The sequence below is a fragment of the Lepisosteus oculatus genome, chromosome 11 (assembly GCF_040954835.1).
Source record: "Lepisosteus oculatus isolate fLepOcu1 chromosome 11, fLepOcu1.hap2, whole genome shotgun sequence".
NCBI lineage: Eukaryota > Metazoa > Chordata > Actinopteri > Semionotiformes > Lepisosteidae > Lepisosteus > Lepisosteus oculatus.
In genome coordinates, this window is record NC_090706.1 from 31405476 (window position 1) to 31421890 (window position 16415).

The 16415-nt window shown below is 32.8% G+C and overlaps 1 protein-coding gene across 10 annotated transcripts in view; it reads left to right on the forward strand.

The window, feature by feature from the left end:
- LOC102695531 (teneurin-2) overlaps positions 1 to 16415 on the forward strand; it is an 822495-nt gene that overhangs the window by 506336 nt on the left and 299744 nt on the right. For all 10 annotated transcript variants that reach the window (XM_015349967.2, XM_015349971.2, XM_069196089.1 and 7 more), the window contains one exon: positions 12786 to 13058. In XM_015349967.2, coding sequence (XP_015205453.2) covers positions 12786 to 13058 — 273 coding nt within the window. The remainder of the gene's footprint in view (positions 1 to 12785; positions 13059 to 16415) is intronic.

Genomic DNA, 16415 nt, shown 5'->3' on the forward strand with positions numbered 1-16415 from the left:
GCTCGTTAAGAGAAAGTAACCCATTAGATAGATAATACTTTATTAATCCCGTAGGGAAATTGATGAAAGCTTTTCTTTCGGGGATTGAACCCAGGTCTGCACTGACCGCACATTAGTCTGGGGATTTTAACCCAGACTCTCAACGCCCGCAGTCCAGCGCGCTACACGATGAGCCACATTAGTAATCTGGATAAGAACTTGTTTTAGTTACAGAGGTCTGATGATCCAGTCCAGAGTCTCTTTCGGTGGAGTGCTTTTTGTTTACCGGGTTTCACTGGTGAGCCTGCTCACACTGCCTCATAACCCAATCAAAATCATATTTTTGTTTGGCATCAGAGAAACACCAGCCTAAAAGGAAAGCTGACATTCCCTTCAGTGTTGGCATTGTATTGTTTCACTGTATTCACCATGGGAAGAGGTAAATTATTAAAGTTCTAAATACTGTATGCATCTACAACTGAAAAAAGCACAAATAAATGAAAAAATATATCCTACAGCGATATGTGGTGCAAAATGTTTTGTTGTGTTTCATTAAGAATAATATACTGTACGTATGACTTGTATTCAAAAATGAATAAAGCAAATGAACCAAAAATAACTCATTCAATGAAATACATGTAATACAATGTATTATAAAAATGCTAACCTGAATATTGTATTATGCATATGCACATAGATGTTGCAAATAAAGGACACTTTGTATTTAGTATTTATATAGCTCATTTATTTTTTCAAACTAGAAGTGATAACTTCATCTGCATTTTCTTTTTATTTAATTACTCTCAAAGAGCCTTATTCTTCTGTCATTGAACATTTTTAATTGCCAGTCTTAATAAGCTAATGGTCATTTGTTTTTGTTTAACTTACTGGATGAAGTAATGCATATTATTCATCCTGCTGTGGGACACCAGCAACTGTCTTAATAGTTGCCAACAACTGTGTGGAAAAAAAAAATAAAAGAACAACAGCAAAAAAGCTTCTTATTCTGAGAAGATTCTTGCATCATTAACGTGTGGTGATTATAAAATATTCAGTGCTCTAAATTAAACACAAGATGTTTGTGGAGTTCAGAAAGACCTGTCTTCTGTTTGGTGCCATCATTACAATTCAGCAGCTTCATGGAAAGAGTTGGACATTTCTGTTTATGAAAAATGAGAAGACAGGAATGCATGAATACATGTAGTTACTTATCACTATAGTCACTCTGCAGTCTGTAGTATTTCTTTAAACAAAAGAAATCCAATCTGTGTTTTTTTTGGGGTTTGAAAAAAATATTTTAAATATATATGTTTTTTGTTGTTGGGCCTAAAATGGAATGTAGCCTTTGCTTTTGGCTTAAAATCAACATTTGGCTTTGAAAAAAATTAGATCATTTAGAAAAATACATTTTGTGAGTAAATACTAAAGATGGAGATGTGCAGAAAATATGTATAAAAACAAAGCTGATTTTTAACTTTCTGTTTAACTGAAGTACCAGATAGAGAAATAATTAACTTATAAAACATTACAGTTGAGCTGATTAATATGTTATGTTATATAATTTTGCTAGTACACACCACATCATCAAATGAGAATATACAGTAGATCTTAAGCAAAATAATATACTGTGTAATATAATCAAGTGGATATACATAATACATAATTATAAAATTCTCACATATTTCAATGCAATTAGGAGCCAAACTTTAACATTTTTGCATTTTTGATCTATAGATTTGAATATGTAGATCTAGTACTTTACATACTGTATATACAGTATAGTTTAGTTTATAGTTTATATTATGCATGCATACAGTGTATTCCTTCCTGCTCACTTACCTATTGTGAGGAATTAGGATTAACACTTTGACAAATTTACAGTATTTCAGACATTGTATTGTTTTCACAGTGTCATCTATTTAAATTCAAGATCAAGAAATATTTGAGGAACTAAAGCATTTCAATTCCAGATGTCGGTATCTGTATGAATTCTGATAGTCGGGGCATGCATAGAAAACGCCATGTTTAAACTGCATCCTGTGACTAAGCATGAAACTAAAGTTGTCATCAAAGCAAAAGAATTTGCCAACAGTGAAGAGTATAAAGGAGATTAGGCAGATGAATGAACTAATGGTCACTGCAGAGAAAGGATGCTGCTTTAGCAAATTAGACCAAATGTCGAATTATTGGCGTTGACAAGGATCATTGAGGATTACTTTGCTAACAAAAGTTTACTGCAACATTGCTTGATAAAAGAATAGCAGATGTCTATTAAAACATGGCTAAGAGCAGATAAATGAAAAAAGCATGGGGAAAACATGGTGCACTGTTGTCAATGTTTTGTGAGTGTAAAGGTTTTAAGCAGGGGATTAATCTACTGTACCACATACTGTACTACACAACAAAAAGCAGAAGGTTGAGAAGACAAAATGTATATTGATTTCAGTATAGTACAGTAAATTATTTTTGTTAAAGGCGTGGAATTTTTTATAATTATTTTAAATTTAAATTCAATGTTAAATTTAAAAGTAACAGTATGTTTCTGTATGTGAGTGGGATGCTGTTAGTGGCTGTGAAACTGGATGCATGCCCAAATTGGAAAAAAAAACACCTAGAATGTTTTTAATTGAAAATTAGTTACAAAAAATAATATTACAATGTATCGGTACAAGTGAAGAGTAGAATAATTATTGGAGCTGCAGTCTTTTTTATTTCAACCATATTAAGGAAAGATATATTTCTGATACTAGTATTTTCAACCCTAGCATCTGAATTAAATTGTATTAACATAAAACTTCTTTGTTGGGTTTCTTAAATATACATGTAAGCGTCAAACAAATTATACCCTTCAGATTGAAGATACAGAAAGTATAGAGGCTGGGATGCAAGAGAGAACTCTTTGCCATGATTAAAACTAAATTTTAGTGCTGGTCTTACAGGTACCTCATGTTTATGTGTAGCATGTTTGCAGATCACATATTGTACTCCTCCAGCTAGCTTCTTTGATATATATAACTGGCTCCTGAGGAGAAAGAAGGATATAACACACTAAGTCCCATGACAATATCTGTGACTCATTATGTCAATCAACCCCTTACTTCGGAGAGGAACAAAGAGATTTATATCTGAAAGCCTTGCGTAACCACTCTTTGGCTTTTAATTTCATATTTATGAGCTTGTTGCTTTGAAGTGTTTATCTGGTGATGCACAGAAACACAAGTGAACGTCGCCTGAAACCGTGTCCAAGTGTCTAATCCTCTAAATACTTACCCAGGCTAACCCTGGCAGCAAAAAAAAAAACATTTGTTATTGCTGAGCCTCGGGATTCATATTGTGTCTGATTATTAGCAAGCAAACATGAGGCTGAAGTTATTTTTTTACAGCGAATTTTCATTATTCGTTGTGAAGGTTTTGCAGACACAACTGAGGTGTTGGATGAACACATGCACTGTTGGTCATATACACTGTAATCTGAGATAAAAAAGTGCATCTGTTGATAATTCTGTTTATTCCCATACTTCTGAAACACGCAACATTGGTGGCAGCATAAGTGTAGGTCCTCACTTGTGGAGCTGAGATATTGGCAATGTTCTGTTTTCAGCCTCTTATCACTGCTTACACCCCATCTCACTCACTCCGTTTGTCTTGTGTTGGCAGTCTAGCCCTTCCTTTTCTCTGATCTCCATCGTGCAGAGTCCACTGCTTCTCCATCCTTCCTCCTCAATGGTGGATCAAAATACCAGCAGCTCTCAGGGCGACATGGTTCTTAAGTTTGTATCCCAGTGAGTTCTCAAGACTCAGCTGTTCAGATAAGCATTTGTGATTTATCAGGTTTACGGAACTTGCCATCTTCTGTGATTGCAGATCTCAAGTTAAGTTTTTTTTTCTCTTTCCTGACCACATTATTATTGATATCTTTAGTTTATTTTATTCCATTATTGTCATTTAATTGCATTATTTGTTGTTATTTATGTGTATTGCATTTTACATTATTATGACTATATATAGATGATGTGCTGTAGTTAATTTGTATAATTGCAATACTAATGCATTGATCTTTTTTAAATGTAATCAGTTGTATTTAAATTATACAATTATATTATTAAAATTAGCTATATGTCATTAATAATAATAACTAATTTTTCTTAGCCATGCCCATGTGTAATCCTTCTCTGGAGGAGAGCACTGTTTAGTTCTCATGCCCATCCATTACCTGTCTTTTTTGTTCTACATGTGAGTTTTCATGCCCAATTGTCCAATTGGCCTGACTTACACTCTGCCTTTCTGGTATTTGAACGATAAATTGATATAACCAAGCACATAACAAAGGACATTAATTTGTCACACTTGTGACCTAAATGTGTTTTAACATAGACTTCCAGGGGTGTAAAGCTAGAAAATTAGCTCACTATGCTATCTAGTCCCACCGAAAGTACTTAATTGAGGATGCTGAAACCCTGAAGGGCATTTTAGCCCCTGTCCAGAATGAAATTAGATCATTCATGTGAAACCTCTTTGCATTATATCATGCTGCTTTTGTGTAGGCATGGAAGCAGTTAAAATAATGCTTTTGTTGCCTTACTTCTCCAAACCTCTACATACATCACTTCCCCTCAGTGACATTGATTTTTGTTTTAACTTCTACAGAAGCCCACAAAGTAAGAATATATAATATTGTTATTATGTTATATGTACTATTTCAGTGCTTTACAAAGAGATCGCTCAAGGAGAAATAAAGTATTGCAAGCTTTCCTTCATGTCTTACTTCAACAGAGACACAAAATTGCACTGCAGCGCGGGCACAGATTTTCCATATTAAAGGATTTGGAAATCAGCTTTAATTGTTCTGCAGGAAAAGGAAACATTGCGCTGTAAAATTATACCAAGGCATCTGACTTCTTAAATCTTAATGCTACTGTTTTTGGCAGTATGTTAACTTACATTAATCATCTAACACTGAAGAGAGAGCATTTTCCCAGAAATTATTAATGTTCTAATCCAGATGCTGTTGGCTCTAACATTAACAGCTTTTGCTAGGGTTAGCATAAAAGTTCAGGTTTGGGGTTTTTCTGCTCTACCAGGGGACATGCTGTATTTATAAAATGTGTGCAGTGATACCTGAGAGTATCTATCAACGGCAGAGGAACAGAACCTTGCAATGAAAAGGAAATAACCTGAAATACTAATTTCAAAGTTATAGGAGATAAACTTACATTTTTTTAAAAAAAAGTTCTCAATAACTAAATTCAAAAGCGGCTGCTGAAAGGAAATCTATAAATCTATAAAGCTTTTTACTATTTAAAAAACTTTACTATGGTATTTCATATCATATCATAGGGCACATTTACAATGACACAGTGAAAGGAATTGATGTTTATTAAATAATAATTTGCAGCTGTATGTGGCTAAAATTTGTATTGTGTTGCAGTCTTTTATTAAGTTTCTTTATTGAATAACATTTCATCAGCAGGTGTCCTTCATCAGGAAACACATAAAGACATGCTGAAAACAGTTAGTATTTAAAATTTACTGCATATACTGTCATTTTTAAATGCTTAAGAATGGTAAGGATACAAAAAATGTAGTGTATGAATTGTACTATAATTGTGGTTAGCATAAAAATCATTCGAGAATTTACTGATAAATAAGAATTCTGTATTTTTGCCATCTAAAAGTGTACTGCACAACAATGTGGAAAAGCTTCCCATAAAAGAGGAAAAGAAGACCATAGGTGGCAATTAGAACCAGTCTCACGCAAATTTGTAATGTATGCTTGTTCAATCCATAAAAAAATAGAACATTGTATTTCTTGATTACTTAAAGGTAGAATTATAAAAATGTAAATGTGGTTCGCGTGACTTTTCTTTTTTATTCCATTGTTTCTGCAATGGATTTCAGAGCATGTACAATAATATTACTCCCCTTTTGGTCTACAGAAATGTTAAAATAGAACCTAAAGTCAAAAGTATTTAAACCTAAATCTAAAACATAAATATTCTTAAATATATTAATTTTAGAGGTGTTTAAAAGGGATGAAGTAGTATACAGCACCAAACAAGTTGCTACATGAATATTTGTCTCACCCCTTCATTTCTTTTTACATTCAAAGAATGACAAAGAAATAGAATTGAAGTGAAATTGTAACGATTCAGTCCATTTAGATCAAGCTTGTACAGTACAGTATATCACAACAACGGCAACAACAATAATAATCATCATCATCGTCATCATTGGCTGACCCTCCCTGTAAGGATGGTTGTCCTACATGAACTCGATGAACGCATTTTGATAATTAGCAGGTGACTGATAAAACTAATGTGGAATCTGCACACTCTCTGGCAGGTTGAAAAGGTGATGCCTCAGTGGATATTTGGTTATATGCTCTGCTATCTGGCCAGGGCGAACTGATGCTTTTCCTTTCAGACCTTTGGGTGTCAATTTATAGGACTTTGTTCCAGATAATCTGCCTCCATCTTGTTCATTCAAATGCTTTAATCTCTTAGGAGCTGATGTCAGTGTTACATTTGTTCACGTTTTCTTTTAATCGTTGAAACACTTCAGGATTCTGAATGACACGACCACTCTAACGTAGCTGAATGAGAACAATCAAAAGTTAAGTGCTTGTGGCACAGTAGGAGAAAATACTGATGTTAGTGTGGTTTGGTTTCAGGTTTAATTTTCTGAACCTCAGCCATTGCTTCCTTGCAATTCTCTTGCATTCTGTTGTTTGTTTGCCAGTCTATCAAATGCACTTCTTGGTAATAATTTACAAGATGATAAATGTTAATTCTGCACACTTACTGACAGAAAGAAAACCATTGACCATTTTAGCTGACAGCTAAAGGTTCATAATAGTGTAAAAAAAAGCTTCAAATGTCCTTTGTATGCTCATCCAATCTTATTTTTATTATATTCTTATTATTAGACTTATGAAACTACAAAGTATAAACATGTCTGTAATTTTGAAGAAGCAATTCATATTTTCTGATTTAACTTAAATCCTTGAACTTCTGCTCAGTTTGTAAAATTCTGTGAATATATGAATTGGTTTAGAATTGAACGTAAAACACTCCTGTTTTCTAAGTTAATTCTTATGTTTTTATTTTTACCAAATTTTTCACAAGTATGTTAATTATCTGCTTGCTAGAAGGATCTTAGACCTAAGTTGTGAAAAAGGCAGTCCTTGACATTTTTAAATACCAGTATGAAATGTCACTGTTATAGGTGTCATAGAATATATTACATTCAGGGTGAGGGGCAGATTCCTGTGAGCTAGCAAAAATATTGGGGCATAAACAGATAACCTCTAAGGAAAAGTTAGTCATGCAATAGCTTCAAAGGCTTATTTTTATTTGCCTAATGTTTAGTATTTAAATCAGTAATTTTATGCTACCATCTTTTTATATTTTTCTTGATTCTTTCACACTTTTTTGTCATTCGAAATTTATTGAAAATACTTCTGACAATTCCCTGGGGGGAATATGTGAAATTTATACAAGCGGCAGTCTACAAAGTGTCTCCCAAATGCACTGCTAATATGTTTGCAATATTGAGATTTCCCCTCTTCTCCTGTAATCTAATTAAAGATTTTCAGAGGCTATTTACAACAATATTAAATTGGTTTGACAAAGTTATCAAAAACAAAATGAGACAAAACAATCTGAGTAGAAAATATAGAAACCTGTGGAAACATTGTAGGTAATGCAACAAGTGAGAAATAAAAAAAAAAACAGTAGCGTGAGCTGTGTGGAAATTTTTTTGAAAATTTCAATTTAAGCCATACAATTTCAAGAGCTTGATGATCTTCAAAAATGAGCTGCCTTCTCCCCAACACGCATGCTAAGGAACTGTCCAGTTTTCCCACTATTCTCAACTCTGTACTTATCTTTTTGGATTTGGCTTTGAATTAGGCCTGGATATACAGTATGCACATGGCTAAGATGCTGGGTGCTGCTACCGTATATTTTTGTCTGTGGTGTTTTGTGCATGCAACACTGCTGTCAGGGCTGCTTATTTCAATGTGGCCATCTTCTATATAGCACATAATTATAGCTGAAATAAATGTAATATAATTGCCTGTCAGTCTAATTTCTTGAGCTTTTGACATGTCGAATGGCTGTAGGAAGTGAGAAATGAATGTGTGAGATGCAGATCTGATTAAATTGTCAATGGTTCTCAAGTGCATTTCTTTTTGACGGTGTTTTGTGATTTTCCATTTTTCTAATGGACAAACAGCCTTGCTTAATCTTGCTCTGTATTTCATGTGGCATAATATGTAAAATAGGCAGATTTTTTTTTCCAGTAGGAATAAGAGAATATGAGATGAAAGTCTACCGTTTGCATCTCAGATCATTCAGAGCAGTAGGGGGCGGACATCTGTTTAGCAAGAATATTGACGAAAGGAAACATAGCTAAATGAAAACTGAATCAATCAGAGAGCTGAAAACTAGTGTTTGGGCTCATCATTAAAGGGAGCTTATAGTGAGTGAAGTCTCAGAAGGAATTAGAAAAAACAATAAACGTCTGAAATGAAGAAGGGGAAGATTTGTGGATTTTTGCTAAAGGCAGTTTCCATCAAGGGACTATTATATGAACAGTGTGGGTTAAAAAAGTAGCCATTAGCCTGTCTAAAAAGAACTTAATAAATGAATGAAAAGAAACTTGAGCAAAAAGTGGCTCGGGTAAATTTAAAGATTTCTAACTGAAACATCAACCTTCCTTTTACTGTGACCTGCTTCATAGTTAAGTTACCAGGTACAGGATGAGAGCACTGAGCAGAGCCCAAGACAAAGCCTTTCAGACTTCCTTATTATCCTTCCTATAATTGTTCTTAAAAATTCAATCTCCTCTTCATTAATTTGGACTTACGTTATCCCCTGTTTAAAAAGCTGAAGAAGCAATAGACAGTACAGTATATACTGCACCTGTGGGCTATTATAGTCCCTTCCATTGATATATGAGTCTTGCTCACGATATACTAGATGATTGAAATATTTGAATATTACCCAAGATTTCCCACAGTCCTTCCTATAAAAATGCGCAAAGAGAGGGAATTAGATAAGAATCCACAAAAGAGGGTAATACTTCATTAAATTTATTGGAATTATAGGTTTGATTTCACAGTCTGTCTCTCTCACCTGTATAACTCAGTGCAAGCTTCTGAGAATAAAAAGATGATTTTTTTTATTAATGGGTATCTATCTTTAGAATGAATCTTTTTTATTACATTTTTGTCAGAAGATATTCAACTAGAGTGTGAAGAATTCATCTTTTAGTATTTTGTTTTATTACGGTACAATATGCTCTTCTTTGTAGTTCCAGTAGGAAAGATTTTATCGACAAATTCAGCTTGTCTTTTTGTCCATGGGTATTTCTGCCACCCCTTTCAGACACAGAAACGAAATAGTAAGAAGAATATCTCCCTGGTTTCTGGCTAACATTTTACATTTTTTCAGATTTATGCTGAAAAGAAAATTGTTCCTTCTGATATGTCTATAGTATACCCCTTTCTTCTGAAAAAATCGTTATATTTATAAAGATATTTAAATATGATGCATAATAAATAAAGTATTTCTTAGAACCATAAAAAGCAGTCTTTAAAACCCACAGTACGCTTTTGTAAAACCTTTATTTATTATCAGTAAGTTAAAGTAATTTTTTTTTTCTGTGTAGGATTTAAATTTGAGTCATATGTCAAGTGATAAATCACTGGCCTTGTAAAGAAGCGTGATGATGAATTCTGGTCTTAATTCTTACAATCACAGAGAATCCTAAATTCACTTCACTTGTTTGAACTGTCCTTTTTCATGATAAGCAATGGGATATGGCTTAACATAGTTATTATACTGTGTTTTTTTTTCAAGAATAAGTTATCTTTCTTCACTTCATGTTCATTCTCCATTGGAGTAATGTAAGGCCACAGTAGACTTACTGTACCTTAACATTCAACCCTTAAAATATTTTTTGCAAACTGTAAATATACAGTAATATTTGGAATATTTACCTTAATTCAAGACCTTTTATACTGTATATATAAATTACTTTCATCCTTTATTTAACTGGTTAAGTCAGTTAAGAACAATTTTAAGACCTCTTAAATACATCAGGATATTTGGTAGAGCAATTTGAGTGAAATAAATCAAGTGTGCTACAGTACATCAATGTCTCTATATAGGATCTGAACCAGTGACCCTTCAGTCTGGAGGTCTGAACCCTAACCACTTCTCCTCGACACAAATGAGGTATCCTAACTTGTAGACCACTTAATGGCATGGACCTAGTTCACTGTGTATACTCACGCAAATATTGATCTCAAATGTTGTCCTACATCCTTTCCCTTTCCTGGCCTTATAGTTCATTCAATTAGGTATTCATTATGCTACTTCAAGACACCAATGTCACTTAATATTCTGAGTATTTTGCTGATATATTTTAATCACAATACATAATCTGATTTAGTATTTTGGCTCAGGTACAGTAATCATATTCATACGGCTGTTGACAAGTTTGCAGCAATTCAGGAAATTCGTGACCAGCATCATATAATTATTTTATTACATCTCAGATGTAATTGATTTCACACAGTATTTTTCTTTTTTCAGCAATAATTACAGAGTCATACCATGTTCTTGCTTATCCTAGCTCTAGCGAAGCTTGCCCCAATTGGCCTCAATTTCCTTCTCTCATGTATGCAGCATAAATAATCCAAACAAGTTTCCAGTGTAATAAATTGGGGAAATACTCAATTATGTATTAAAATCTAAAACAGAGCATTCATATTTTTAAGCAAAACCAATTTATATGTGTATACTGTATATAGTAGGGTGGTGAGTAAAGTTCAGACCACAACACAAGTGATGAAAAATAACTGATACCAGTGCTTTTAAAATACAGAACACTCAGAAGTTTCCTTTTGTTCATTATTCTCCTGCACCAGAAATATGGTGTGAAGTCAGTAGCAAATTTTTTATCTTTATTAAAATAAGATTATGTTGTCCTTGAATTTAGATTCCTTGTGTGCAGTACACAAAAACACAAAGAAAAAAAAAAGAATTGTCCATTTGAATGTTGTCAAGATAGATTTTACTTTGGAGCAATGGGAGTGGTGTCTCATTTTCTGAAATTGGAGATTAATATCTTTCCAAGCACCCTTGAGTGTATTTACAATAATACATATAAAATCTAATACATAAATATGATAGAGGGAATTTAAAGAGAAATAAAAAATAAAATAAAAAAGATTGTTGAAAGAACCAAAGCTGTGTATTTTAAAATATACAAACAACATTTAATGTACATACAGTATATTTATACAAGCATTGTATTTTATATTGTATGTAAATTTAAAGATTATTTCTGTATATTAAAAATTCTAGTGGATAGGTATTTTGAAACTCCAGAAATAAAACACTGAACCCAGCACAAATGCTGTCATTCCAATGGCTGTAAGTAAAGTACAGTAAGACAGTTTGAAGCAGTTTTAATTTTTATTATATTTGTACACGGATTAATCAAAATTGAAGTACAGTAATTTGTTTGATTTTTATTATGAGTTCATATTCCCATAATAAAGATTCTCCCAAACTGTTAATTAAATGAATGCCTATTTTGGCTGATTGTTAGAGATTGCAACAACAAAACTGGTTTAATTAGTAAAAAATAAATGTGTTGTTTCTTTTCCCTTAATTGTTTTTTTTTCTCGTCTTAAATTTAATTGAACTTTCAATGTGCTTTATTGATTTCCTTTGGAGTAGTTTAATTCTGATTATTTTTTACCATTCCATGGTATTTGTTTTGTCAATGACATCTGACATTATATTTTACCAGTGTATAATTTATAAAATGATTTGTAAATGGAATAAAATATTCAGGTAAGCCTAAATATTACAAGTTAATTTTACCCTTTTCTTCAAATGAATATATCACATTACTTGTGACTGAGGCATAATACTTTCTTTACTAATCTTGTCATCGAGCTTTATTTTAAAACCATAAAAAGGCATTTCCGTTGGTAATTTAGTTCTTGGTTGTAGAATGTAGACAAACCAGGATAAGTGTTTTGATTTGTAATCTCTCTTGAACATTATTCTTTCCAAGTACGTATCCCTCCACCTCCTTATTTTCATTAGTGTCTCCTACAACTGTCTTTCACAGACTCTGAAAGCTTTAATCCATTTATTTGCAGCCAAACACTGGTTTTAAATCTAAATTTTACTGTATTGTTGTGGGGTGTAAAGTTTTGAAAGATCTGGCTGTGAAATGTTAGGTTAGTTTTAAAAGCAGGTAGATAAGGTAATTGATGTAACTCTGTTTTTCAATATAATCTACTCTATTCAGTATTTCAGGAGAGAACATTTAAGATCAACAATTAACTGCTGTTCCATAGATTAACAGATAGGACTGCAGCACTTTCTCCCATAGTCTTTAACAATAACCCTTCTCATGTACAACTCATGATTATTTAATTCCTTTAAGGGGGGTTTGAGACAATCATGAAGTGATAACTGAACTTTTGTTCTTATATGTCAAATCAGATGTTGCCAAAAGTTGTTCCTGTTCTGTAGATCAGGAGGGAACTTGCATTATTAATGCGGCGAGGATGAATAAAAGACAAAACTAACAAGTTTTTTTTTTCCAGAATGTCCCTAACTGAATAAAGAACTGAACACATGACATATTTACCTCCGTTGGGTCAGAGAGAAGATCCCAGTGTAAAACAATTGTTATAAGAGATACAACGAAAGTCATGGAGTGTTTTACAGAAAAACGCGTTCATGCCATTTTTCCCTCCTCCTGTGGTGTTGCAGGGAGTTTTACTCTGGCTGAACTGGGAATATGCGAGCCCACCCCTCACCAGAGCGGCTACTGTTCAGACATCGGACTGCTGCATCGCGGCTATTCGTTGAGCGTGGGCTCCGATGCCGATTCAGACACCGAGGGGGCCATGTCTCCAGAGCACGCCATCCGTCTGTGGGGCAGGGGGATTAAATCCCGTCGTAGCTCCGGACTTTCCAGTCGGGAGAACTCGGCCCTGACCTTGACCGACTCTGAAAATGAGAACAAGTCCGACGACGAATCAGGTACGTCGATTCCACAGCACCACGCCCACAAAGACGTATCCCAGCTCTGGTCCCCCATTTACCCAGCAGTAGCCACAGGCAAATTCTCATCAGGTTTGCAGGACAGTATTAAGCACACCTTCCGAAGAGCTAATGTACAGTAGCAACAAAGGTTCATGCTTGTTCAGGCTAAGTAAGTGGATTTTGTTTTGGATCTATTTGTTTAGTTTGGGAAAAAATCAATGTGTCTCTCATTTAGGCCCTTATTCTGATGGCTTCAGTGCCCCCCAGCTTTGAAAATTATTCACTATGATGAAGAAAAAAATGTTTCAATAACACCTTTCATTAAAAAATACATAACGTATTTTCTGCTGTCGATAATTTGTCTACAGGGATATACTTGCAAAAGGGTGCGCTGTTGGTTAGACATATTGATGAAGTTGAGAATCGAAATACGTCTGTACACATTTAATTTTATAATCTCATAAATATTCAACATAATATATAAGGCTGAAATGTGCCGAGTAGAATGACTCTTCAACAACAGATTAAAACATACTTATAAAATTTGAAATAATAATTATCAAAAAACATGCAAATAAAATGTTACATAACAAATATAAAGGGTTATGTCTTTACTTTTATTGTACTGCCAGTTTACTAATGTATTTTAATGAAAAGAAAGAATCATTAAGATTTTTCAGATAATGAGCATTATTATTTAGGTTACAACAATCATCATTTTGCTCTATGCAGTTTTTTTCATGGTTATGTGCTTAGGAATGTATTTTAAACCTTGATTTGTAGAAAATTATTAAACTCCTGATTATTTTAGCTTTCATATTCATTTTAGCTTTCATATTGACTTAACCCTGTTGCCATTTTGAAAGAAAAAAAGTTTTAATTCATTGAAATCAGAAATCTTAACAACGTTAAATCCTTTAACCAAGTGATTGTGAAGCTGTGAACAGCGGCATCAGGGGTACTGTATTTGACAGTTACAATTTATCCAAGTATTCAACAGATCAACACATGAGAAAACACCTCCTAAAAAGGCTTTTTTTTCAAACTGTAAACTGATAATTGCATTTTTAGCTAATTGCTCTACAAATCATTCAAACTCGACCTCTTTTTGTACTTTGCAATACATAACATATTAAAGTGTGTGAAGGTTTTGCAACATTTTGTCATCTAATGTAACACAAGAAAGAATACAATCCCTGGATGGAGGTATTGCCCCATAACTGCAATATTTAGGAATAATAATATATATGCTTAAAATATTAAGTATAGAGGCATTGTTAGTAATGAATATTATGTATTGCTTAAGACTACTTTGAAGCTATTGGAGATTGTGTGTAACAAATGCCTTTAACAAATAGGAAATATTGCCATATAATATTATATATTATTATATTATTAAATATATTATATAACGTATATTATGTTATAATCACATATTATTATTATTATTTATTATTATTGTTGTTGTTGTTATATCATAATATTATTTGTTTTCATTGTTAAATGATCAATGATTCATTACACTATACTGTATACTGTACTGTATATATAGCTTAAAAGACAAAAATAAAATGACTAATAAAACACTTTAATTTTTAGGAAATATATTCATACATTAGATGGTATAAATGGTGTTGACATTTGCTTTGATGTAAAATATATTCTACTAAATTTGGAATACTTTATATGCATCCACAACTCTTGCCATATTTAAGTTGGATCAACGGGCAAACACCTTGCTAACAGAATTTGGATACTTAGCTGCAAACTTTGTTGGTAGGAATTGTAGTTCTTGTTGATGTAAAGGCGGTTAGATACATTAAATATGAAATTAAATCGATTTTTGCTTATAAATTGCTATTCCATGCTTCTCAATTCACTGTACAAATGTTACAATACAAGGATGTTGCTGTACCAAAATAGAATAAATAAAAACACCGTGCGTACTAAGGCACAGAAAAATAAAGAAAAAAGAGAGAACAGTTTTTGGCTGAGGAGGGAAGAAAATTCCAGAGCTTGGGTGGGTAAAAAACAGCTCAGTCTCCCATGGTTTGCAACCTGGTGTTGTTTATAGGTTATTATTAGGTGCAGTAGGAGTAACATTGAATCATCAGAATCACTCATCTATTTTTGTTTCTAATACTTGTTGAACTTCTGTGGTGTTATGGTAATTAGGGATGCAATTATCATTTAATGAATTCTTTGATTAAAATCTTTCTATTTTACTGCAGGAGTTTGCAAATATATACAATACGATTTGTTTGACAAGAAATACTTGCTGGTTGATTATTTACAGTATGTATATTAATTACATATATGATACACAGTATAGTATATTAAACCATTATTTTCAGAGCAATCTGCATACATTCATGTACAGTATATAAAGTGTAAAAGAAAATGACAGTTGTTACAGACTGCTGGACAGCTCTCTGCCAGTCCAGCATACTGTACATTTAAATATTCATTCTTCTCATGTGTCTAGATACATGATGTACATGATTGACATAGATCACTCAGCAGTTTGCTGGTGGACAGTTGCTGGAAAAAACAAAAGAGAATATGAAAATTCAATTTATGTAGCAGAATCCCATTTATTCTTGAGCCGATAAAACTCAAAAGAGAGGCAGACATCAATAATGTTTTGAAAGGATCTAAATGGTACTTTCTGGAAAACAGTTTATATGCGAAAATGAATAATTAACCACAAAAAGTTTGCTTTTTATTCAGGATAAAAAAGATTAAGGAGATTAGGATTAGGATTTCTAAAAGACCAACATAAAATATGAAATAATATGAACAATTTCACTCTCTAGTACTCAATTATTAGATTGTTACATAGATGTAGGTGAATGTTTATGATATACATTACCATGTGTGTATTAAATCATGATACTCATAAATTAAAAGCAACACTGTACAAAATGAAGAACTATGATACATGTATAAATCATAAATTAGGAAAGATTCATAGGGGGATTTTACATTCTGTAGGTTCTAATATTATGTGTACACATAATACACATTTTATATACACAGGAATATATTTTTTAATATAAAACATTTTTGTATATACAGAATTTTCATCTTTAAAAGCAGGATTTTAGTTTCCTTTAATATGATGATAAAACTTCTTCAATGCTAAGTAAATCCTTCTCTTTAATACTTGTGAATCTTTGAAGTGCATTAAAACCATTGGACCCTGTATTGTCTAAATGATTATTTTACTCATGGGTGTCTGGTTAAAATGACTCTGAGACAGCAGTAATATTAAAACTAGTCTATGTTCTGTAACGAAATAGCTGATAAAACTGAAACTACAAAATTAATTGCAGAGTCTTGGTTGGTGTTCAT